The sequence below is a fragment of the Magnolia sinica genome, chromosome 9, assembly GCF_029962835.1.
Source record: "Magnolia sinica isolate HGM2019 chromosome 9, MsV1, whole genome shotgun sequence".
NCBI classification, from domain to species: domain Eukaryota; kingdom Viridiplantae; phylum Streptophyta; class Magnoliopsida; order Magnoliales; family Magnoliaceae; genus Magnolia; species Magnolia sinica.
The window spans coordinates 81,265,054-81,290,242 of record NC_080581.1 but is presented as its reverse complement, the minus strand read 5'-3'; the positions used below and the strand labels follow the sequence as shown (position 1 = coordinate 81,290,242).

Genomic DNA, 25,189 nt, shown 5'->3' with positions numbered 1-25,189 from the left:
TTAACAATGACCTGTCAGTTCTCCATCGAGATTTGGACCAAATATAATGACATTTCCTGCATATTTATGGCCCCCAATATGTGAGCAGGGGCTGATAGACACTTGACCTTGTAGGCCACATGCATCTATCTCTTCTTTGAATTTCATAATGAGAGCAGGACCACAAACACCACATCTCTGATCTCTGCTCCCATGAGAACATACAAAAACGTATGAACCCTTTAGAGTTTCAGATGTTCCAGGTAGCCATTCAGTGTCTTTCACGAGTACTTCTTCCACAAATGTATCGATATCAAAATGAGTCGATCCCCTGTAACCTTGCACATGTTTAAAATCAGTGGAACAGATCTGGAAAAATAAAAGGAGAAACGCTACTTGCAGGCAGGCATCAGCAAGCACCAAACATGTGTGGTAGACTGGTAGTGGTAGACTTGAGCTTTTCATCAGGCAGGCCCTATGGTGAATGTGGCCGAGCTCAATAAATAGGAGGGTCCACCAGTCAGGTGAGCTGCACATGTATGTGGAATGGGGTCACTGGTCATTGTTTTTAACAGTATTTTTTTTTAACAAACATGTGGTAGACCTGAAAAGTAGACAGGACTTATTTTCAGGCCATGGCACTTTCATTGTGGAGCCTGCCTGATGCAACCTGGATCTCAAACGTCAGCGCTGCTTTGGCACCTGTAAGGTGCTTGTGTTTTACTCCAGCAAATGGGCACACAGCCGTATGCGACTATCATTCCTCAAAGGAAAACAATGTTGAAACTTCATATGTTTGATGCACAAGCAACCAAAAGGTACTTGAATGTAACATGTGGTCTAACCTGTATCTAATCATGTCTGGAAAGATCAATACATCTCCATTTGATGTCTCGGTGCAATCGTGCCCCTCCAATATAGTTAAGCGGGTCTGTTTAAGGAAAGAAAGAGTAAAAAGAAAATGAAAAGGAGAGAAAAATAGAGTTCTTTTTTTTTAAGAGGATAAGAGATAAGAGTTCATCTCTAGCCTATAACAACAGTTGTGTATGCAATTGAAGAATTAATGCAACACAATAATGACTAATTTATCTCTGCCAGGGATGGTGAAAAAGCCGTACTGCCTACTTCTAATAACAATATTATTAATGAGGAATGCTACTTGGCCAACACCAATTAGTTCGGTGAAGGCTTAGATGATGATAAGGAATGAACCTATCTAAAACGTCAAGAACAAGTGCTCCATAGATGCCCATGCCACCCACATGTGCACGATAAAAGCTTTTTTCTATTATCGAGTAATGCACCCTAGGCCCAAAACTCATGCAGGTCATGGAGAGCCAATGCATTCCAGAAAAATGAACAGTTACAAAAGTATGACCGACAGTCCACATTCAATGTACATGCAGATTCCACCTGATGAGTGCACCAGCCCAATTTTTCGGCTAGGGCACATTTTCCATGCAGCTAACCTTAATAATGGCCTGAAATGAGTAGTGGTAGAGGAAGCTTTAAATAGAATGTTAGCAAAAGGTCAAGAGGCAGGTCTTATCTCTGGTTTCAAAGAATCACAAGAAGGGGACTAGAACCCCACACAGGGTTTGGGCAAATGGCTAGCACCGTGGGTTTGCTCCCCACGAACGCGAGTTCGATTCCCCTTCCCGGGATTACCCGATGCACGTGGTTTGCAAGTGATTGTGTGCATCCGCAAGGATTAGTCTCACCTAAAAAAAAGTGGGGACACCCTATTGTCATCAAAAAAAGGGGGGGACCAGATATCTCATTTGTAATTTGCGAATGATACAATTCTATTTTGTGATGCAGAAATATTGATGGTGGATAATTGAGGAAAACTTGGAATTGTTATGAAGAAGTGTCAAGACTAAATTATTATTTTTTTGAATGGTAATATTACTAAAGGTAGAACCCTGGATCGCTCACACACGCTACACTATCTCCACCAGCTCATCTAACAAGCGGGGGACTAAAGGTTTAGTCCCTGTCAGGACTAACGATTAATGTTAGAAAAAGTGAGAAGCTAAGCATCAGGCTATCCAAGGAGGAAGTATCTACTTTTGTAGATGTATTTGGGTGTGGAATTGGGTCTTTTCCATCCATTTATTTGGGCCTTTCGCAATGCTTGGGAAAAAAAGCAAAACATTTGTGGACTAGGGTAGTTGAAAGGTTCGAGGGGAAGTTATCGAGGTGGAAGAGCCGCCATCTGTCAGTTGGAGGTCGAATCACTCTTACCAACACAACTCTAACCTTCCCCTCTACTTCATGTCTTTATTTGTCTGGAGTCAGTTTTGGATAGGCTGGAAAAGTAAAGGCATGACTTCTTATAAAGAGAGGCCAAAGAAAAGTATAAATTCCACTTACTAAAGTGAGAAGAGGTGTGCAATTTATTTTCCAATGTGGGGCAAACATTAGAGTGTTGGAGTCTAAGAATGCGGCATTGCTAGGAAAGTGGCAGTGGAGATATGGATCCGAAGTGGGCAAGTTATGGAGAGAAATTATAGTTTCCAAATATGGTGTCCAAGCGAGGGGGGAGGTAAAGAAGACAAGAACATTTTCATGCTTTTTGGTTCTACGATGCACCTTCCAAGGTGGCTTTTTTGTTTGGTTAGTTGGGTAAAAGAAAATCTTAATCATAGACAATCTCTAGAAAAGGTCTATGATCCTCCCCAACATTTGCCAAATGTGTATGAACAATGCAAAATCGATAGATCACCTTTTCATTCATTGCCCTTTTGTGTAGCAAGTTTGACTCGCATTTTTAACATCTTTTGGTGTTGACAGGGTTATGCCACAATCAGCTTTGGGCGTAGCACAACAGGTTTCTAAGGAAAAGTCAGTGATTTGGCGCCTAGTCTTGTTAGCAGTTTTTTAGAATATATGGGGTGGAACGTAATAGGCGATGCTTCCTACACAAACAAGGCTCATGGGAAGTAGTAGTTTGAAAATCCAAAAGAAATGTATTAGAATGGGTATCTGGGTTAAGAATGTAAATGTTTACGTAGTTTCATCCTTGTACGGGTTGTAATTTTGGGTTGTATCCTTTTACTGCTTTGATTTTTGTCTTTGCAACTATTCAATGTAAACAGATGTATTACCCTTAAACAGAGAGAGAGAGAGAGAGAGAGAGAGAGAGAGAGAGAGAGAGATCCTCTAAGACTTCATTGAAGGGTCCCATAATCAATAAAAGGATATTTACACACACACACGCGCGCGCACACACACACACACACACAAGCTACCATTTTTTAGTGATAACCGATACTTTATAAAGAGGAAAAAACAGCAAAAACAAAGGGGAGGAGATCAGGCCGCTGAGGTAGCGGGATGATCACCCTCGAAAAGGAAAAAGATTACAACCATCTAAGTTAACATAGATAGAGGCCCATTCAGCTAAATAATGATGAACTCTACACCGGACCGATTCCGGCGAGTTAGAGATATCGTATCGTTGAAGCACCTCCCATTTCTTTCTTCCCATATTGCCCACCAGACGGCCAGGAGGGCCATTCTCCAAACAATAATCTTTTCCTTCCCGAGGGAAGGGCCATGCCAAGCATTAAGAAGCCGATTCGTCGAATCTGGAAACACCCACGCTAGACCGAACCACTGTAAGGTTGTCGTCCAAACCAGCTTGAAAAAGGGACATTGGATGAAAAGGTGATCTACTGACTCATTAGTCAAGCAACATGGGTAGACGTTTGTGAGAATCATTCCCCTCTTTCTGAGATTGTCGATGGTCAGAACCTTCTTCTTACCCACCAGCCACCCGAAGACTGCTATCTTAGGGGGAACTTTATACTTCCACACATGATGAGTCATTAAATCAGCCGAGGGGGAGGGGATACTACTGAGGCAGCAGTAAAAGGATGAGGTGGAGAACTTTCCCAGCTTGTCGAGACTCCAAAGGAGCCTGTCTTCTCCAGACAGATCTGGATTAGTACTGCTGATACACCCAAGAAGAGCTGCCTATTCTTCAATCTCCCTATCTAGCAGATTTCTGCGGCAACTGGGATTCCAAATAATTTCATCCCCTCTAAAGGAATAGCAGTCGGCTACCGATGCACCAGGATTAGGAGCTAGACGAAATATGTTAGGAAAACCATCTTTTAGGGCCACATCTCCCACCCAAGTGTCTTTCAAGAACTGAATGTTCTCTCCCTTCCCTACAGCAAATCTAATTCCTTTAAGCACCTCTTTTTTGACAGATAAGACATCTTTCCAAAGACAAGAAGCATGATAAGCTGAGGAATCTTTGATCCACCATCCTCCCGCTGAACTACCGTATTTGCACTTGATTAACATATTCCATAGAGTCCCTTTTTCGTCCCTAACCTCCAGGTCCATTTACCTAGAAGCAGTGTTCGAAATATCGATACTATCGGCCGATATATCGGCCGATATTATCGGTATCGCACCACGGCGAGACGAAACACCCCCGATAACACCCGGAAGATACAAAAAATCCAAAACTTAAGATATCGTACGATATTATCGTCGATATCGTGCGATATATCGTCGATATCGTGCGATACATTGTCGACATCGCCAATACAACCCACCCCGATTTAGATATCGCGGTATTTCCGCCTCCATTATTGTCGGAAATCGACAAACAGAGTCACGGACAGTCACGGGTGCGTTTGCAGGGGACTCACAAGTCCCACTGTAGCCAACAACCCACGACGATAAAAAGCCGATGCCGTAGGTGGTGGAGAATAAAAAAAAATTTTGAATTAGGAAAAAAAAAAAAAGAGGGAGAGAGAAATCGGAGACATACCTGTAGCCGTAGGTTGTAGCAGTGATCGGAGGTGGGCCATTCGACAGGTAAGTAGCCTTCTCCCTCTTTCTTCGAATTTTTCTTGATATTTTCTTCAATTTCTCGGTTCCTTCGCTGATTGGAGCGTGCCTGTGCGGATTTCTCGGCGATTCGGCGAGAAATCAGGCCGGATTTGAGAAAACGGAAGAGAAATCCTCTCCGGAACCCTCGCTGCGTGAAGGAGAGGGAAGGCTCTCGCGACGGACGGGGAAAATGAAGGAGACGTGCGGGAGGGGTGAAACAGGGATCGGCGCATCCTGTGGTTTACTGAGCACGTTCTTATCGTACTCAGTAAACTCAGTTGGGCCCACCTGTAAAGTATGTGGTCTATCCACGCCGTCCATCTGTTTTCCCCTCTAAATTTAGGGGTTTATCCCAAAACTTAGAGAGGGGCAGTGGATCATACCACATGAAACAGTGGTGACACCGATTTCCACCGTTGAAACCTTTCTGGACCATACAGTGATGCTTATCAGTCATCTAAACCGTTAATAAGATTATATAGACGTGGATGAAGGGAAAATATTAATTTAAGATGGATCCAATCATCCAAGACTTCTGTGGCCAAAAAGGTGTTTTAACGGTGGATGTTCAATTCAACTGTTTTGTAATTTGTGGCCCATTTAAACATTATATATGGTTTATTTTTGGGCTAAAGCCCTGAAATTATCTAGTAAAATGGATGGACGGAGCCGATAATATACATAAATCGTGGTGGACCTCAAGAAATTTTTAATGGTGAACGTCACTCTCTCCACTGTTTTCTGTGGTGGGGTCCACTCGAGCGCTGGATCTGACTTATTTTTTGGCTCACGCCCTAAAATGATCTGTTGAAATGGATGGACGGTGTGGATAGCAAAAATACATCATGGTGGGACCCACGTAACTTGGTGACGTCACTTGAAATCGGATTGCGTACTGAGTTACTCAGTACGCTTTTATCGTACTGAGTAAACTCAGTTGGGCCCACTGTTAATGTATATGGTTTATCCACACCGTCCATCCATTTTTACTGATAATTTTAGGGGTTAATACCAAAATTGAAGTGAATCCAAAGCTCAAGGGGACCATTACAAGGGAAACAGTGTGGAATAATGATTTCCACCGTTGAAATCTTCCTAGGGTCCAAATTAATTTTCATTTGTCATACAACCTGTTCATTAGATCTCAAAGACATGGATGAAGGGAAAACACAAACATCAGCTTGATCCAAAACTTCTTTGGCCTCCAAAAAATTTCCAATGGTAGAGGTTCAATCAAACTGTTTCTTGTAATGTGGTCCACTTGAGATTTTAATTTGCTTCATTTTTGGGCTCTAGCTCTAAAATTATCTGTTAATATGAATTAACGGAGTGGATAAATTAAATAAATAACAGTGGACCCCACACAGTTTACTCAGTACGCTAAGGGTACTGAGTTACTCAGTACGCAATCCGCTTCGGACGCGGATTTCCTGCGAAAGGGCGCTGGAAAACTGGGTGGGGCCCAACGTGATGTTTTTAAGAAATCCACCCCGTACATCAGTTTTCTGAGCTCATTTTAGTACTTAAGACCAAAAATGAGGAGGATCCAAAACTCAAGTGGGCCGCACTAGAGTAAAAGGTGGGTAGGAAAATTCCTACCATTGAAAACTTTCTGGAGTAGAAAGTGATGTTTAAATGATTATGTAGACCGTTAATAACGTCAATACTACTTGGATGAACTTAAAACACAAATATTAGCCTGATTCAAAACTTCTGTGGCCCACAAATATTTCAACTGTGTACCTTCAATAATCACATTTTAGGTCCACTTGAGTATTGGATACGGTTCATTTTTGGCCTATCATCCTAAAATATCTCGGAAAACGGATGGCCGGGGTGGATTTCTCAAAAACATCACCTTGGGCCCCACCCAGGTTTCCAGAGGCTTTCGCAGGAAATCCGCGTCCATCCGGTTCCGCGCAGGACGGGAACGGATTGGCTACTCCCCTTGACACCAGCCCCGTGGCTGGTGTTCGGTGGTATGTGGGCCCCACCATGATGTATGTGTTTCATCCATTCCGTTCATACATTTTAAAAGATCATTTTAGCCCTTCATACTAAAAATAAGAGTGATATAAATCTTAGCGGACCACACCACAGGAAAACAATAGTGATTGGATATCCAACATTTAAATCCTCCTAAGGCCCAATGTACTGTTTATCTGAAATCCAATCTGTTGATTAGGTCAGAAAGACCCAGATGAAGGGAAAAAACAAAGATCAGCTTGATCCAATACTTTTAATGCCCCAAAAGGTTTTTAATGGTCAAAATTCATTCAACACTGTTTCCGGTGGTGTGGTCCAATTGAGGTTTGGATATACTTAATTTCTTGGTTAAAGCCCTAACATTATCAGGTAAAATGGATGGACGGAGTGGATAAAATACATAAATCAAGGTGGACCCCACAGAGTTTACTCAGTACGCTTAGCGTACTGAGTTACTCAGTACGCAATCCGCTTCCTGCTGTAAAAGGGGAGCACTGATGCTCCTCGAGCTCCAGCTGTACGAACGGTTCAAAGGAGATCAAAGTTACATGGCGCCAAGGAGATCAAACTATAAATGCATTTGATCGGTCCGCTCCATCTTAAATATCCAATTCCATCCGTTGGTTTGGACTCCAATGTTGTTTCTGATCATCTGACGGCCACATTTTTTCAATGTTCAGATCATCAAATCAATGAGAATTTTTCACTATGGTCATCCACAATGGGGCCCACAGTGTGGACGGTCCAGATTGTTGTTTAAGCTTGCCAACTACAGATGCCTTCCAAAAGCAACCAAGGGCATACACCATGGTATAATCCATTTCATGATGCCAGATATATCAACTTTTTATATTAAATATGGTTACCTTCAGAAAAAAAAGGAAAAAGAAAAAAAAAGAAAACAAGTTTTTCCCATCTATTTTGAAAAAAAATGCTCCAGCACCTTCGGAGTACTGTAAGTTATAGTACTTCTAGTTGCACCATAATACTTGAATAGTCCAATCTATTGATCTGTACCGTTTGTTAGATGCACAATACATGTCATTGAATACCATGTAAAAATCACACCAATCGGGCAAATCTAAGCGTCCAATGCCATGTACATGTGTATGGTGCTCTATGGACTATTCCTTAAAATAATCTAACAAAATGGATGAGTGTCATGGATATACAGCACATGCCCCAAGGTGGGCCCTAACAAGTACTAATATAATATTATTTTACAGATAAAATATGTCGGGAGGAAGAGGAGGTAGGCAACCTGATATAGGGTGGACGTATGGTCGGCCCATTCCCGATAATCGATTCGGGAGTATATGTAATTTGTGTGGCCATGTATCGAGGAGTGGTGGGGTAACCCGCTTAAAGGAGCATTTAGCGGGAGGGTATCGCAATGTTGTGGATTGCCCGAAGTGCCCACAGGATGTGCGAGAACAGATGAGGACCATATTGAAAAAAAATGTGAAGACAAAAGATGAACGACATGCACGGGAGAGGGAGATTAGGGAGGAGTTGGGGCGGCCACCATATGCAGGTGAGAATGATGTAGTGGATCTAGATAATGATGATGATCCCGAATACAAACGTGCAATTCAAGAGTCCATACGGGATCAGTGAGAGAGGGATCAGGATAGGAGATGGGACACAAGTAGGCCTAGATTTGAGGGGTCTATCCATGAGCGTGGTGGGGGGAGTGGAGTAGGGGAGAGTGTTAAGGGTGGATCAGGGGAGGGTAGTAGGCGGGGAGGAATATGGGGCATGGGCAGGAGTAGCAGCATGCGAGTACCGGATCTACCTTCAGATCCGAGGATGTACAAAGAGGCAGGAGGGACACAAAAGAAAATAAAGGAGATGTTTAGTGGAGGGGATGTGAGGAAAAAAGTTGAAAAATTTATAGCAAAATTTTTTATATATGATCAAATCCCCGCAAATGCCGCAGCAAGCCCGCACTTTAAAAATATGATAAGTGAAGTGCAGCGTGGGAGTGAGGGTGTGCAGCCTCCCACACCCGCCCAGATTATGGGAAAATACTTGGATGATGAACATGCAGAAATGAAGACATACGTTGATTCGTATCGGCAGTCATGGGAGATGTATGGCTGCACCGTCATGTGTGACGGTTGGACCGGACCGACGAAGATGTCGATTATAAATTTTATGGTCTATTCCAGGGGACGGGCGATGTTCCTAAAGAGTATAGATGCGAGTAGTAAGATCAAGGATTTTAATTACATTTACAAACTAATGCACAACGTCATGCAAGATGTTGGGAGGAGAAATATTATGCAGTTTCTTACGGATAATGGGAGTGCATTTGTTAAGGCGGGGAAGGATATTCAGAGCAAGTATCATATGTATTGGACCCCCTGCGCAGCCCATTGCATCGATCTCATGCTGGAGGCGATTGGGGATAGGCCATCGGTGAAGACTGTAATTACTGATGCACGGCTCATCACAAACTTTGTATACAACTACAGCTGGTTATTAGCCGCAATGCGCGAGAGGTGTGGTGGGGATATAGTGCGCCCCGGAGCGACGCGGTTCGCCACAAATTATATTGCCTAAGTAGCCTTCTCAAACACAAACAGGGGTTACGAGAGCTTTTCGCCTCTCATGATTATGTAGAATGGAAAAAGAGGTTGACAAAAGTAACCTATAGAATTGAGGAGTTGGTGCTGGGAAATTCATTTTGAGATAAAGTGCGTGGTGTTGTGGGTATTATAGAGCCTATTTATGTGGTGTTGAGGATGGTGGACAATTAAACAAATCCGTCGATGGGGTCGTTGTATCCGTCTATACGGCTGATGAAAGAAACTATCATGGTTAAAGCTCCCAATGCATATAAGTGGGTGCATGCAATAATAGACGACCGTTGGGAAAGGACGCTTTCTCACCCACTACATCAGGCCGGTAAGTACCTATATGGATTTTTTTTCCCATATGCAATAATAAATGAGGGTTGTATTGATGTGTATATGTTGGTTTTCAGCATATTTCCTAAATCCCAAATACCACTACAGCCGGAACCTCTTCGATGATAATTCATTAAAAAGGGCTGTGCATGAGGTGTACGATCACTTATTCCCCGACTGTCCAGGGAAAGGCACATTTGGTAGTGAGGTAAATATGTTCCGCACTTACATTCTCCTTATCTTCATCTCAATCATTAAACACTTATTCTAATTGCTATATACCATCAACAGATTGTTAAATTCCGCGATGCAGTTGGGATGTTTGGATGTCACCCTTCAGTGAAGTCAAGGAACGCCATGATGCCATGTCAGTCACTGTAGTAAACTTAACTTTTATATTATTTTGGAAAATCTAGGATAATGAAATAATCTTATGATATGCAGGCGAATGGTGGTCCATGTATGGGACTGACTGTGAGGTTTTACAACGACTGGCTATCCGTGTGCTTGCACAGACGGTGTCCTCGTCACCCTGTGAAAGGAATTGGAGTACATTCTCCCTCATACATACAAATAAACGTAATAGAATAGGGTATGAGAGGCTTCAGAAGCTAGTGTATTGTCACTACAATATGAAGTTACGAGAGAGGTTGCTCCGCTCGGAAAGAAGAAGAAAAGCACAAGAAGACCCACTGGACCTGATGACGGTCGGACAGCATGCATATGCTGAGGATGCGGAGGATGACCTAGTTTACCAGTGGGTTAGGTCGGATGACTTAGATACCTCGGATGGGCGACCAGAGCCACATATTGCGGCAGAAGCAGAGACACAAGGGATTAATGTTGACAAACATGTGGAGCAGCAGAGGTCTCCTGATGAAGCATTCGACCCATTAACGAGGAGTCCGGAGGGCAGCCCGCGGCAGTCACTATCACGCGGGACACGTGGCGGGGAAACATTATCTGACACCGAGACTGAGTCAGAGAGTGATGCAGGAAATGAGTCCGGTGATGATGATGGCGGCAATAAGGGTGACGATGACTCTGATGACAGTAAGGATGATGATGATGATGGTGGTGGTGGCAACGGGGATGGTGGCGACACGGGTGGGAGTCAGGATAAGAGGCCTCTTAGCCCTTTTACCGGGGAGGAGAATTTCGATCATTCCACGCAGGACCCTGACCATGGTTCTCGTCCAGGAGAACCACGACCTCGTCTTGTTTACAATAAAACATACACGCGTCAAAAGCTACTACAGAAAAAGAAAACTCATAAACTTTCAGATTTTGAGGAGGAACTGCTAGCAAAATGCATGAGGGACACAAGCGTTCGTGGCAAGCAAGGTGGCTCTAGATTTGGATCACGGACGAGGGAGGGGAGCTCGAGTTACAGGCCACAACATGAATCTGGATCACAAACACTGGAGAGTAGCTCGAGTTCTGTGCCACAGTATGGGCATGGATATGGACCTAGTGGATATGCGACGAGTGACTCCAGCAGTTACGGCACATCATTTTTCAACCCTGGTCAGGAGTTCACTTCTACATATGGGCAAGGATATGAGCAGCAGTATGGATATGGCCAACAATATGGATACCAAGGAGCTTCATATGTGCCCTTCCTAGATCCATATCAGTTACAGACTGTGACGATTACACAGTACCCACGAATGGGCGTATTGATTCAGTTTGGAGAGGATGAGTACCAGCGTTATGTAAGGGAGTATCTTAACTGGTACCACTCTACTATGACTTGGGCACAATATTGTCGAATTGTGGAGCAGCAGTACTATGCCCAGCCCCGTCGAGATGGAGATGATGATTACGAGCCACCACGCAACTCTATGTGGGTCTAGACCACAACTAGTCCCCATCATTGATATGTATATTTATCAAATTTTACTTCTTCAGTTCTTATTTTGCTTTTCAATGAATTGGTTGTGTTTTCATACATGACAATGATATATTTATAAATATCATTCATTCAATTTAAATATAGTTGCATTAGTTCAGTTAAACACCGCATAACTTAGGACCCCATACAAAAGAAATTTATTTTGTGCATCTTTTTTTTTTGAGATGTTATGATTTAAAAGTGTGTATTAAGGGCCTTTTTAACAATCCCCAAAGTTCCATTAAAAAATTCAACCATTTTCCCAATGTTTCCCCATGTTTCCCAAAAAGTGCGATAAACTATGCGATACAAACGATATATCCCGTGCGATAACCGATACGTATCTGTATCTCAAGGGTGCGATACATTGTGCGATACCGATATTTCGAACATTGCCTAGAAGGGCCCGATTCATATCTTTAAGATCTCTGACCCCTGCTCCTAATTTCACATGATTACACACCTCCTTCCATTGAACAAGGTGAAATTTTTTTCTTCTCCTCTTTCCCATGCCACAGGAAATCTCTTCTCAATCTCTCTAGCATCGACAGGATCGAGGGCAGGCATTTGAAGAAGGACATGAAGTACAGGGGCAGATTCGAAAGTGTTGATTTAATCAACGTGAGCTGACCACCAAGCAATAAATATCTGCATTTCCATCTGACTAAGTACCTTTCAAACCTATCGATAATTTTGTTCCATAAAATCTTCGGGGGCTTGCCAATACAGAGGGGGAGACCAACAAAAGTGGTCGGAAAATTTCCCGCGGAGCATTGAAAGAAATCAGCAAATTGATGCAGCTCTTCCTCCACATTCACACTGAACATCTTAGATTTTTCCAAATTGACTTTAAGGCCCGAAGTAGCTTCAAAACATCTGATGATTGTACACAGATTGTTGATTTTATCAAAATCTGCCTCACAAAAAAGGAGGGTGCCATCTGCAAATTGGATGTGGGATATGAGATTATTCATACCTTTAACCCTGAAGCCACTGATAATACCTTCTTCTTGGCCTAATCTCAACATTCTGGATAGGGCCTCCCCAACAATAAGAAATAGGAACATAGACGGCGGATCACCTTGCCGAAGGCCTCTCGAGCTACTAAAGAACCCTTTCGGGGAACCGTTGAGGAGGATCGAGAAATAGGCAGACCGTAAACATTCTTTAATCCAACCATTCCACTTGGACCCAAACCCCATTCGAGACAACATATATTAGAGAAAGTCTCAATCGACATGATCATAAGCTTTCTCAATATCTAACTTGCAAAGAAGACCCTTAGATCTCGATCTATGACTCAAGTCCAAACATTCGTAGGCGATAAGAGCGTTGTCGATGATTTGCCTGCCAGGGATAAATGCGCTTTGGTTTTCTAAAATAATGCTGCCTAGAACCCCTTTCAAACAAGGCACCAAGACTTTGGCCAAAATCTTATACAGGCTTGCCCAGAAGACTAACCGGCCTAAAGTCCTTCACAGAATCAGCACCCTGAGACTTGGGAATGAGAGCAATAAAGGAAGCCCCTAGAGATATCAAAAGGCGACCTCTGGCGTGAAACTCTAAGAAGAAAGCCATCATGTCTTCCTTAATCACTTTCCAAAACGTTTGGAAGTGATCGGAAAACCGTCAGGACCAGGAGCCTTATCTCCTCCCAGGGCGTCCACTGCCCCTTAACTTCTTCAAGCGAGAATTACGCTTCAAGATCCCTGGCTTCCACTTCAGAAATACAATAAAAATGCAAAAGGTCTAACTTGGGCCGCTACCATCCTTCGCTATGAAGGAGATCAGAAAAGAACCGAACTACCTCTTCCGGGATACTGTGCTCATCTTCTGGTCGAACCCCATTAACCACAAGACTACAAATTTTGTTACTTTTGGCCCAAGCGCTAGTGATACAATGAAAGAACCTAGCATTTTTATCTCCTGCTTTAATCCATTTAGATCAAGATTTGTCTCCAAGATACTTCATCCTCAGACATCCTGGCTACATAACTTTGAGTAAGATGAATTCTTCTGAGAAGTGTATCTATTGACATCAAAGAATCTTCAATGTTGCGATCAATCGACTACAATTCAGCCAGAATTTGGTAAGTCTCCAAGTCCCTTTTCCTGAGATGATTGGTTTTCCACCCCTTAATCTTTTCCTTTGAGCATTTTCAGCTTAGTACTTAGCCTGTGTCCCGCAAACCCTTCAACATTGAATCCTATCCACCAGTCCCTGATCATAGAATGGAAACCTTAAACCTTTAACCAGGAGATCTCGAATCTGAACGGCTTTGGCCCCCAATTATCAAATTCAGCATCAAGAATAGCGGACTGTGATCTGAGGTAGCTCTCGACAAGAGAGATTGAGAAAGGAGAAGGAAGGCTTCTATCCACTCGACCGAGACGAGTAAACGATCCAACCTAGCAAGAATCGGGGTGGTCCTACCATTTGACCAAGTGAATCTGGATTCAGACAGGGGGAGATCCACCAACTCCTGATCGTCAATCCATTGCGAGAAAGAGCGCATGGAAGAAGAAACTTTGCCCCCACTGGATTTTTCTGCCACATATCTCGTAACATTGAAATCACCCCCTATGCACCACGAGCCGTCGAATTTGAGCCTAGCTTCATTCAATTCTTCCCATAACTCTTTCCTTTTGTCCTCCTGATTTGGACCATGGACTACTATAATAAGATGAGAAATCGGAAGCAATCTCTTTAAGGACTATCGATACAGAGAATGATCCATTCCAGGGTTGGAGAAGGGACCAAGATGAAGATTTCCATGCCACCAGGATTCCTCCAGCGCGTCCAATAGCGTCCAGCATGACCCACTTCGCATCTTTTTCTTTCCAAAGCGTACTTAGAAGAGAATCAGAGAAATTATGAACCTTGGTTTCCTGAAGACAGATGACGTTCGCTTTGCATCTCCCACAAATATCTTTGATGATCCTTCTCGTGTTTGGATCCCACCCCTCTAACATTCCAGGAAATAATCTTCATTTCGGAAACTGATCTGCCCCCGAGGACCTCCTCTGATGCAATTCCGACGAACCCCCTAGACGAGCAGGGGCTCGTGTGCAAACTGTGAGGCTTTTTCTTGTTAATCGACTTGGTGGAGGGGCCTAGTCGGAGATCTCGAAGCCATCAGCAGTCACCGACGAGCTTCTATGCAATGGAAAAGGGCTACAAAGTCCTCTGGGTAGTCGTCGAAAGATAAGCATATGGCCTTTCCCACATGGCCCATCGCGTCTCTAATCCATTTTTTCTTTTAGATGATGTTGATCAGATCCGCCCTTTGATCTTCAAAATCCTTTCTAACCAGTTGAGTTCTTCCTGTTTCTTCTGAGACCAGTCCCGCTCTGATCTGAAGGGGTTTTGCTTCTGTGATGCGATCTCCATTATCTTCGTGGAAGAGGGTAATGAGACCTCTTTCTGAAAGGCCCTCTGTAGAGGACGAAAGACTTACAGGTGAGATCTCACAATACGAAGACCAGGATTGAAAATCTCTATCACCTTCTGATAGATCTTCACCTTCCACATTTTTGAGCGGTTGGCTGGGTTGGTTGAGAGGGGTAGAGTTCTTCCTCAGCGGAGAGAGAAAGGGCAAGTACATGGAGTGGTGTTGGTTCGAGCCATCACAGACGCAGACACGTATCTCCATCTCGAATGGCAATGAAGCAGTGCCATCATTACTCCGAGCATCGAGAGTTGGGTCTGCAGCGTCCGAAGCTACATTGTCAAACCCAAAGCTCGTATCGAGTCTACTTTTCGACTCCCGAGCTGGCATCAGGGAACTGAACCGACGTTTCGAAAATTGACAATCCCAAGCCTCCCGACTTTTCGATAATCGCGTCTTCCAAACCTCCTGGTTCGAGTGCTCCCAACCTGGACTATTCTCTTGATATCTGCCACGTGTCCCTACTAAGCAGCCAGGCTCAGCCGCTATCCCAATGCTCTAAGAATCGTATCGAATTTCGAGATCGGGTAAGTTATGTGGGGTCATCTCTGCCGATCACGTACGTAGTGCTAGGATATCTATCTTCTGCTTCGAACACGTGTCTATCGATAAAGGAGATGAGCTTTGAATCGGCCCAACGAAATCTATACCGTCCATAGGAGTACTACTCCCTTCTACAATACGACGCGTGTCTGTCAAAAGGTATGGTACTCCAGTATTACACAGGTTTCCAGTACCACTCGGAAGGGGTGGTCCTCTTGAGCATGGAGGACATACACCTTCATCTTCAACTCTTGCTTCGCTATTCACTTTCGTCGATACCTAAGACCCTCTGGACCTCCAAATGTCTCCCTAGTGGGGGATTGGGTCATCTTTCCTCTCCTGTTGAATCGGAAGGACGAGTTTTCTACCCTCGGCCGAAGCGTAGATGAAAGACGGAAGAAACTTCCCCTTTTTACGTCGCACCCTAACTCTAATAACCCCCATCTCCTCTCCTTGCTTTGTCTTCGGGTCGATTTCAATGAAAATGCCCAGTTGGGATGTTGCTGGTAAGAAGAAGTCTTCGTTCCGGAGTTCCAAGGGAACTGACCAAATGAGAATCCACACATCTTCGAATCCGAACGCTGAGAATTCTGCCCAAGTCTGAATGGAGAAGATCGGTCCATCTTTGTGCAACACCGCAGCCATAATCAAGAGGTCCGGATTTGCACCTGGATCAACCTTGATCCAGAGTTCGTTGAAACCTATCGGTTTAATAATGTAATTCTCCAGTGTAAGTCTGCAACAATCATAAATCCAATCTCTGACTTGAGCTATAGAAGCCCCTTCTTTGATGAAGGCCACTACCGAATTAGAGAGTTCGATTCTGGAGCGATCGAGAATATCTTGGTTAATGATCACACAAGGGACTTCGCTTGATTCTTCTAACGACTCTTCATTGGTCAATACCGTCTTTCGGCTAATGTCTTCTCTGTCCTTCCCGTCTATCTTTGATTTTGTGAGCACCTTCCTGAAAGAAGAATTTCATTTTTGATAGAAGCTATCTAGATTGGGTTCCCTTCGCACTGTTGGGGCCTTTTCTGTCTGTACTCTCCTGCACCTTTTTTACGTTTCAGTTCCAGACCGAACCTTGCTCTCTGGACTAGCATCTTCACTCCCCCAAAGCTTTCGCCATGAAGAATCTCAATCGCCTTGGCTAGTTCTCTCTGAACTCATTCTCACTAAAGCAAACCCCCTGTAAAATCCGTTTTGTTCATGTCTAGGTCTCACTACATCCATCACTGTTCCAGCTCTCCCAAAAACTCTTGCAAAGTTGATGGGTAGCCAGCCTTCTGGGAAGCCTTTGACAAAGAGGGTTGGGTAGCTATCAACATCTTTTTTCTTATCGATATGATTCCTCTTCGTAATTAGTTTCCACTCACCTTCTCTAGCCTCACCATCTCTAGCCATTGCTATATCCAGCGAAGATGCCGGAGAGATGCGCATTTCCAGTTATTTCCTCATCTTGAGAGAGAGCCCGGCAGCTGCGGGAGCTCAAGAATCTGATGAGCAACCCGAAGGGAGCCTGGCAGCTGCGTGAGACTATTAGCTTCCTCTTGCGATTAGACAAACATTTCCATAACCTCTTCTCGACAAACACACTAACTACCATTGTTTGCCTATGATGTTAATTCCTCCATGCAGGAATCAATACCAAGTGACGACAACACCAAACATCACTAAAAGAAAGACAAATTTGTCAAGTTTCAAGACAACGGAAAAACTATGTCTGGATTCACATAGATGGGAGCAATAATTGCAAAGAAATTATTATCATAGTCATCTAAGCATTATCCAATTAATTGGGGTCGGTTACAAAGATATTATAATGTTGTTAAAAAATGGATAGCATCATTTGGTCTTTTGCTTGTTATGAGAACACTCTCCAAGTTCAGGAGTTCCTCAAGGACAGCAAGTTACAAGTAGCAAATGGTCTCAAGCCTGCCATACTAGTCAGTAATTATCCATTTATCTTCATGTATTTCCGCATTACTTCGGGTTATGCAAATAATGTTTCGTGACATTTTTGGTAGTTGGCTATGATAGGATGGAATCATAAAAGAAGAGATGTAGGGTGGCGCAAGCATCACCTTCCCACCATTCACTGTACAAAGAACCTCCAAGGTTAGAATTGGAATCAAAAGTCAGGGTGAATTTCTTCAATGAATTTCTCCTATGATTATCGGGCAAGAGGACACTTTCAAAACAGTCCAAAAACTGAATCACCAGTACGGTGTAGGTATCAAGCCAACAAGTAAATTCATCGCACACTCGAGCCTTGATAATATTAAAATTGTTTGGTGCATAGCCAAAGGTCCTATGAAGAAACATGTGATTGATCTAGATGGCTAAAACTCCCACATAACTCTCTCCAAATATCGAAAAGCCGCAGTGAAACAAAGATCTAACTCATCCCTCCAAACCTAGTCCCCACATCAATTTCCATAGAAAATCAATATCATCAAATCAAAATCCAACCACTTCTACTCCAAAAGTCAAATTTGATTCATTATCTCAGGAACTCAAAACATTACAAATCACAACGTTTCCAAACAAACTAAAAAGGAATATATATGTGTGTGTGTGTGTGTGTGTGTGAACAGGTGTTTAAAAAAATAATAAAATAATAAAAAGAGCACAACAAATCAGTACATCTGAAAAACCATATTGCATTTCCTCCAAAATCAAAAGCCACCAGTACCATCCAAAACCCAAAAACCATTCTTGAAGAGCAATACCTACCTGCTACTTTTTATACTAGAGAAACATGTTCCATGTCCAAACTTCAAAATCCAAATAACATAATTCTCAAAACAAGGACTTGCATGCAAAATAATTTTCAAATAATTAGGCAACAACAAACCAACACTTAAAAATTTTCCAAAACCTTAATCACAACACAAAAATTTAACCCTAAAGAATGAAATGTTCAAATGTGGTGAAGAACACTAGCTCAATTTAACATCTAAAACTGTTGTTCTGCAAAATTCGACAATTGTCAAGGAAATTGATGAGGACAGCGCATCACGTACGCCTTTGCGCACGTATCAGAAGATGAGGCGGGCCCCAATCTCTCTGTGGCTAGGCGAGTATCTATGTTGAAGACCCCATGGGGGTGGTGAAGCTCTCTCTAATGGTGATTTTCTCCAAAAAAAAAGGCGTCTCTTTGTTTTCTCTTCTTCATGAGATGTGAAGACTAGTTCTGTGCAATTTGGAGCGATGATCGATTTGATGCCTATCTTCAATCACGGGAATGCGAGGCTTCCAGTCATCCACCTTTGAGTCTTCCATCTTCATTCGAGGTATTTTGTTGAAATCTCTTCTTTTCTTCACCCTAAAGCCATCTATAACCCTTCCAAACACCTTCATTTCTTCTTCATTATCATTTCCATCAAAACCCCATGATTACAAACCAAACCCAAGCCGACCAGACCCCACACGTTTGACCGTACAACCATACGTGCGAGCCCATGGGCTGGCCCATACAGATCTTTATTCCCCCTGCATCTTTTGATTTCCCCTTCAAAGCCCTTTCATCCATTGTTCGAAACCCTAACCCTAATCCTAAAACCCCAAATCTCCCAATTTTCCCAAATTCCTAAACCCTGGATCCCCAAATCCTTCAATTAACCTAAAATCCCTGATTTCCCTACATCCAAAACCCTAATTCCCATCTCATAATACCTAAATCATTCAATTTGTTCATCCAATTCCTCAATTTAGCCCTAATTTCACCTTTTCTCCAAACTTCCCTAATCCTAGCTTCACCCACACCCAAATCTAGTAAACCCTAGTTAGTATTAAACCTTCTCCTTTACAATAGACCTAACCATATGCTTATTTAGACGTCTCTACATCCATTAAATCCTAATTTTCCATGTTTAATGATCATGTAAGACGATACTTGACAACTTAGGCTTAAACTATGCATGCTTTCCTCTTAGAAGCATGATATTTGTGATGATGTTAGCAGGATTTGTGAATTTTATTAATTAATTTAATTTTTTTTATTAATCTCACACATTATTTAATTTCATGCATTGGTCCTGCATCAGAAGTCCTAAGAGTCGAGCTGCAGATATATCAAAAAGATTCAAACCAAACCATGTTAATGTCCAAATATATTTTGAAACCCCAATCCAAATCATTGCAAATATCTAAATTCAAAACCGATGAATAGTTCCAAATATCTCCAAAACCCAAATCTTGTTTCCTCCAAAAGTCCAAGCCACCAATAATCTCCAAAATCCAAATTCATTTCCCCTAAATATCAAAATCCACCAATAATCTGCAAAAACCTTTCGAACAGAAAACCCATTTCGTCCAAAAATCAAAACTCACCAATGATCACCAAATACCTTCAAAACCGAAAACCCACTTACTCTAAAAATTCAAAACCCACCAATAATTCTCTAAATGCCTCCCATCACGGACTATGGACGCAACAGTATGGGTGGTATCGAATGTACAAGGGCCTATTAGAGAAGTTTGAAGGCCGACTTTTGAAGTGAGGAAAAGTCAATCAACAGCATATTTGGAGTGCCCATGGTGTATTAGGGGCAACTTCAATGTGATCAGATTCAGCTCAAAAAAGCTCGGACGCTCAAGCAAGCTCAGCGGATCAAGGGAGTTCAGAGAATTTGTTAGCTCATGCAAACTAATTGACCTTCTGTGAAGTGGTTGACTATTCACATGATTGGATAACCAAAAACCTTGCGATCCTTAGAACGATGGACAGTTTCCTTATCTATGGGGAGTAAGATATTTTGTATCGGTAACAGTAACGGTTATGATCACCACCGTTACCGATACAGGTATTGGCCGTAACGACCAATACGTGGGCGTAACGACCGCTATGACCATGGTGTGTCGTAACAACCGTTTACACATTACGAGGTCATAAAGGCCATAACAGCCATTATGGAAAAAATAACCTGTAAAGCCTATGTTACGCCCCTTGTAAAGGCCATAACGGCCCCATTACGGTCCGTGAAAGAGGCCGATACAGGTTTCACAGGTTTTTTCTTTCAATTAAAAAAAAAAAAAAAAAAAACAAACAGAGAGAGACCGTAACGGTCGTTACAACCCGTATCGTAAAGGTAACAATGGTGGATGTTACAGTCACCATTATCGTTACTGAATTCCTTAGCTATGACTCCCTTAACGGTTGAAAATTCTTTTTGCTCGAAAAATTCTGGATGGGAGACGAGTTGTAGAATATATATATATATATAGAAAATTGAAAATAAGTAAATATTCCAAATATGTATTCAATTTTTCTTTTGAACATGTTTATGGTAGCGTAATTGATGGGGACATCTGAGAACCTACTCAGGTGTACTAGAGACGGATGCGACCAGCCACATCAGTGCAGCTCTCTTTGTGGATGGGAGACAAGTTCCGGATGGGAGACGAGTTCCAGATGGGGCCCGTCGGGCCATTTTGAAGACCCCGCATGCATTGGACGTGCATCAGGGAGACCTGAGTTAAGGATGATGCATGTGGGCTGCTTAGGAGACAGTTTTAGCAATAGAATTTTTATTTTATGTTGATCCAACCGTTGGATCTTGTCAATCAGGCCATCGGGCCACCGGATCTTTTGGATCTAAGCCCCTTGGATTCTGATCTTGTTTCATTTATGTTTTTTGTTATTTTTAGAATTTATTAGACACTCAAGATCGATGGTAAGTGTTTTACTTTGCTTATTTTGGATGGTGGGCTATGTCACTTAAGTGAGTGGCATATTTGTAATTTTTTTGAAGTTTTAATATAAAAGTAAAGGAGAGGTGGTCGTCCAACCCTAATGGGAGCTTGAAAAAATAAAAGAAAAAAGCTCCTTGTGTTGAAATGGTATTTTTCCTCTTTGTTTTTAGGGTTCGTGAGAAACCCTCCCTTCCAGTTGAATTGTGGAAGGGTAGAGGCTTGCTTGGTGGTGGATTCCTCCAAGGTGCTTTCTTCCCCTTTCTCTTCTCCAACAAGGTAATCCACTTCTTCTTCTTCTTTTCCTTTTTTTCCTTCCCTTACAACTCTTTTAAACCCATCAAAACCCAACCCAATCCACCTCCTTTCTCTTTTCCCCTACCCATTCACTCATGGACCCACACGCACGTGCGTCCATACGTATTGCCACGTGTGGGCCCCTTTTGGTACTTTTCCCTCCTTGATTCCCCTCCCAAACCCTACCTAATCCATAAATCCCTTAATCCCTAATTCCAAAAAAAAAAAAAAAAAAAAAATTCACAAATCTCAATCCCTATATCCCAAAACCCTAAAGAAAATCTCATTTTTTTTGTAAATCACACTCATTTTCCCAAACGTGATTTTATTGGCGCCATTGTCTTTTCAGGTGGCTGTTGCACTACTCACGCTAAATTGGAAGTAGGGACTTCCAAGTGGGCCACTCTCGTAATCTTTTGTATTTTCGTGCACCGCATATGAGTAAGCCTAGGCCCTTTGTGTTACAAATCAGAATTTTCTAAATCTATTAGTTGTTAGTATTTGTGTTTTAGTATTTGTGTTTAAATAAGAGATTTGTTTAGTTGTTAGTATTTATGTTTATAGCTAGGTAAGATTTTGTAACTCTATTTATGTAATTCTTTCAGGAAGTAATAAAATACCATATGATTTTCACATTTAACCGTGTTTTACACAAGAGGACGCTTGGAGCAACATGTGGAGCACTTGGAGAAGGCATTAGATCATATGAACACCTAGTTTAAATTGATCAAACAAACGTTGGAGCGCCTCATCTTGCGGATTCCCCCCACTACCAATAGAGAGCACTCAGGGATTAGAGAATCCAGTGCTACAAATCCAAACGGACAAAGAGACGAAAGGATTCAACCATGTTTCGCTCAGATTGATTTTTTCACGCTTTGGTAGATTCAATCCATTAGAGTTCATCTACAAATTTGAGCAATTTTTTCGCTACCATCAAACGTTAGAAATTGATAAGGTTCTCCTTGCCTAGTTCAACCTGGATGGGGAATGACGGAGGCCATGTTGATCCGTTTTGGGCCAACCGATTACAAGAATCTTGATGGTATTTGGGGGAAGTTGGAGCAAGGAACAGGGACCGTCCAAAGCTATCAAGACGAATTTGAGCACCTTAACAATTGCATTGAAGGGTGGTCAAATCGAGCTCTAAGGGGCATGTTCATTCAAAGGCTATGTGATGAGGTTAGCCAAGAAGTGTTGATGTTTGGACCCTCTACTCTATAGGAGGCAATGGGGTTGGTCGCCATGAGGAAAAGCTTGCATGCTTGAGAATGTCTTCACGACGAACACCTAATCATGTGCCAACACAAACAGATACGGGAGGGTATATAAGTATAGGGTCGAATGTTGCACCCATGCAATCCCACCCAAAAACTTGGCATGGCTCCTATTAAAAAGATACACCCGAAAATATGAGGATCAGACGAGATCAAGGTCGTTACTATTACTAAGATGAACGCTTCACACCAGGCCATCATTGTAAATAAATGCAAATCTTCATGATTGAGGAACCAGAACCGCCCAATTTGTTACGAGTGGAATCTGGCCCTGATTTGACAGTGAAGGTTTCCTGGCATGCCAAGTGAAGAGGCTACATGGGAACTATGGAGTGATCTTTTTTTTTTTCACGTCATGAGTAAATGGACAAGCTTTAGAGGGGGGCAATGGTATGTGCCCAACCTACAAGTCCAGCATGCTGATGTATCTAGTAGTTGCTGTTTTTACTCCTCTAAATTAGGAAATTTCCTTAGTTGTTAGTATTTGAGTTTAAATAGGTTGTTAGTATTTGTGTTTATTTTACCAGCTAGGTAAGATTTTGTACCTCTATTTATGTAGTTCCTTCAGGAGTAATTAATATGAGATGATTTTACCTTTAACCGTGTTTTACACAAGAAGACACCCTTCCCCTCTTTCACATGGGATTGATAGGGCTTGAACCCTATCATCCACCAGACCCCAAAATGAACTGGCTAAGCTGCAAAACCTCTCCACGAACTGGCAGCCCCACCATTGCCCATCAATACAAAACAAGATCAACGGTTAAGATTTGACAGGCAAAGATTCAGTAACACAAAACCTAAAGTCATCAAACATAGGAGCCACCAGATGAACGGTTCCAACCAACAATGAAAGACAATCCGTGGACTACAATTATCAGTTAGCAGAGCAGACTACTAATCAATCCACACAATAGAGAGATAGAGAGAGAGAGAGAGAGAGAGAGTTACCAGCTTCTTCATCTCGCCCTTCCTTGCAGTCATGGCCGCCGAGAACAGCCGTGGAAGCCGATCGAATTCCGCAGCCTCACGTGCGGTGGCCACACCTGCGGATTCTTGTAGCAGAGGAACACGTGCCTCTCATAGGTCTGCACTGTCCCTACAAGCGGGCCCTGCCGGAACTCCGGCCGCAGGGACCCGAACTCGACATCACTGCCGCCGTCGCCACCCCCAGCAGAAAGCGAGACGTCGTTCTGGAAGCTTCCGGAGGCGCTGCCGATCTGAGAATTCTGATCGGCGAGAAATGAATCAGCGGCATCAGAGACTGGGATCGGAGAAGATGAAGGATTTGAGAAGGACAGAGGATCGTCTCTGCTACTGTTGCTGCTGTTGCTGCTCGCATTGGAGAGGGTTGCGAAGGGTATTCTTGGAATTTCATTGAGAGAAGAGGAAAAGGCAGAAGGGTATTTGTGGAATTTTGAAGGATAGAGGAAGTAGAGTGTTTGTGGGATTGAGAGTGAGAAATGGAAGAAAAGGTTTGGATTTCAACCAATTAAAATGTAGGTTTTCCACCCTTTTTATTATATGGTGGTGACGGATGTACTGTACACGTGGCCCACTTGTAGGTCAATCCAGATCGTCCAAATGGTGGATTCCGTTGTAGATAGAGCATCTGAAGGGAATCAATTGTTATCATCTGGTTGATGATGTTAAATGGACGGCTGAGAAAGCAATGATTTGATCAGCGCCCATATGCTGTGTGAGCCAGCATATACATGAGTTTCTTATTCTGACAAGTGGGGCCATTGGTTGGGTAATCCAGACCGTTGCTCTGTTCTGTCTCTCTACGGATGGACGAGGGATCAAAAAGTACATTATAAGAGGCGTGTTATCTGTTGGATTTGTGTCCTGCGGATTGACCGTTAAGAGTAATGCAACTACGGTCTACATTGTAACGTATTTCAATCAAATGGCTTGGATTGCAATAAAATGGGCCTTAATTGTGCAGATGAAAACACGTGTGTACCGTGCGAAGATGCGGACTACACGCCACGTATTTTACCATTTCTTAAATCCTAAGCGGGGGAGAAATTTTCAACTGTACGACCCATTTATGGCCCATTTACATTCGTACGCCCACCTCGTTTTACCTTTCAAGAATAAGCCCGATGCGTACGGACGGCTTGCCAAAGGTGGAAAATGCCCCTGCTTTTCCTTTCGCAAGAGGATCGGCCGCTGACACTCCTCGAACTCCGACGTGTACGAACGGTTCAAAAGATATCAAAGTTATATGGGCACCACAGTTATGTATTTATTATACCCACAACGTTCATCCATATTTCGAGATCATTTCGAAGCATT

The 25,189-nt window shown here is 42.7% G+C and overlaps 1 protein-coding gene across 1 annotated transcript; it reads right to left on the bottom strand.

The window, feature by feature from the left end:
- On the bottom strand, window positions 1-24,372 carry LOC131255228 (altered inheritance of mitochondria protein 32-like; the record flags this gene model as incomplete). The annotated part of the gene is given in 4 exon segments (XM_058255921.1): window positions 1-310; window positions 825-910; window positions 23,840-23,919; window positions 23,922-24,372. Coding segments are annotated over 4 exon segments (927 nt in total), but the record flags the coding sequence as incomplete, so codon positions are not given.
- Between the last annotated feature and the right edge of the window lie 817 nt (window positions 24,373-25,189).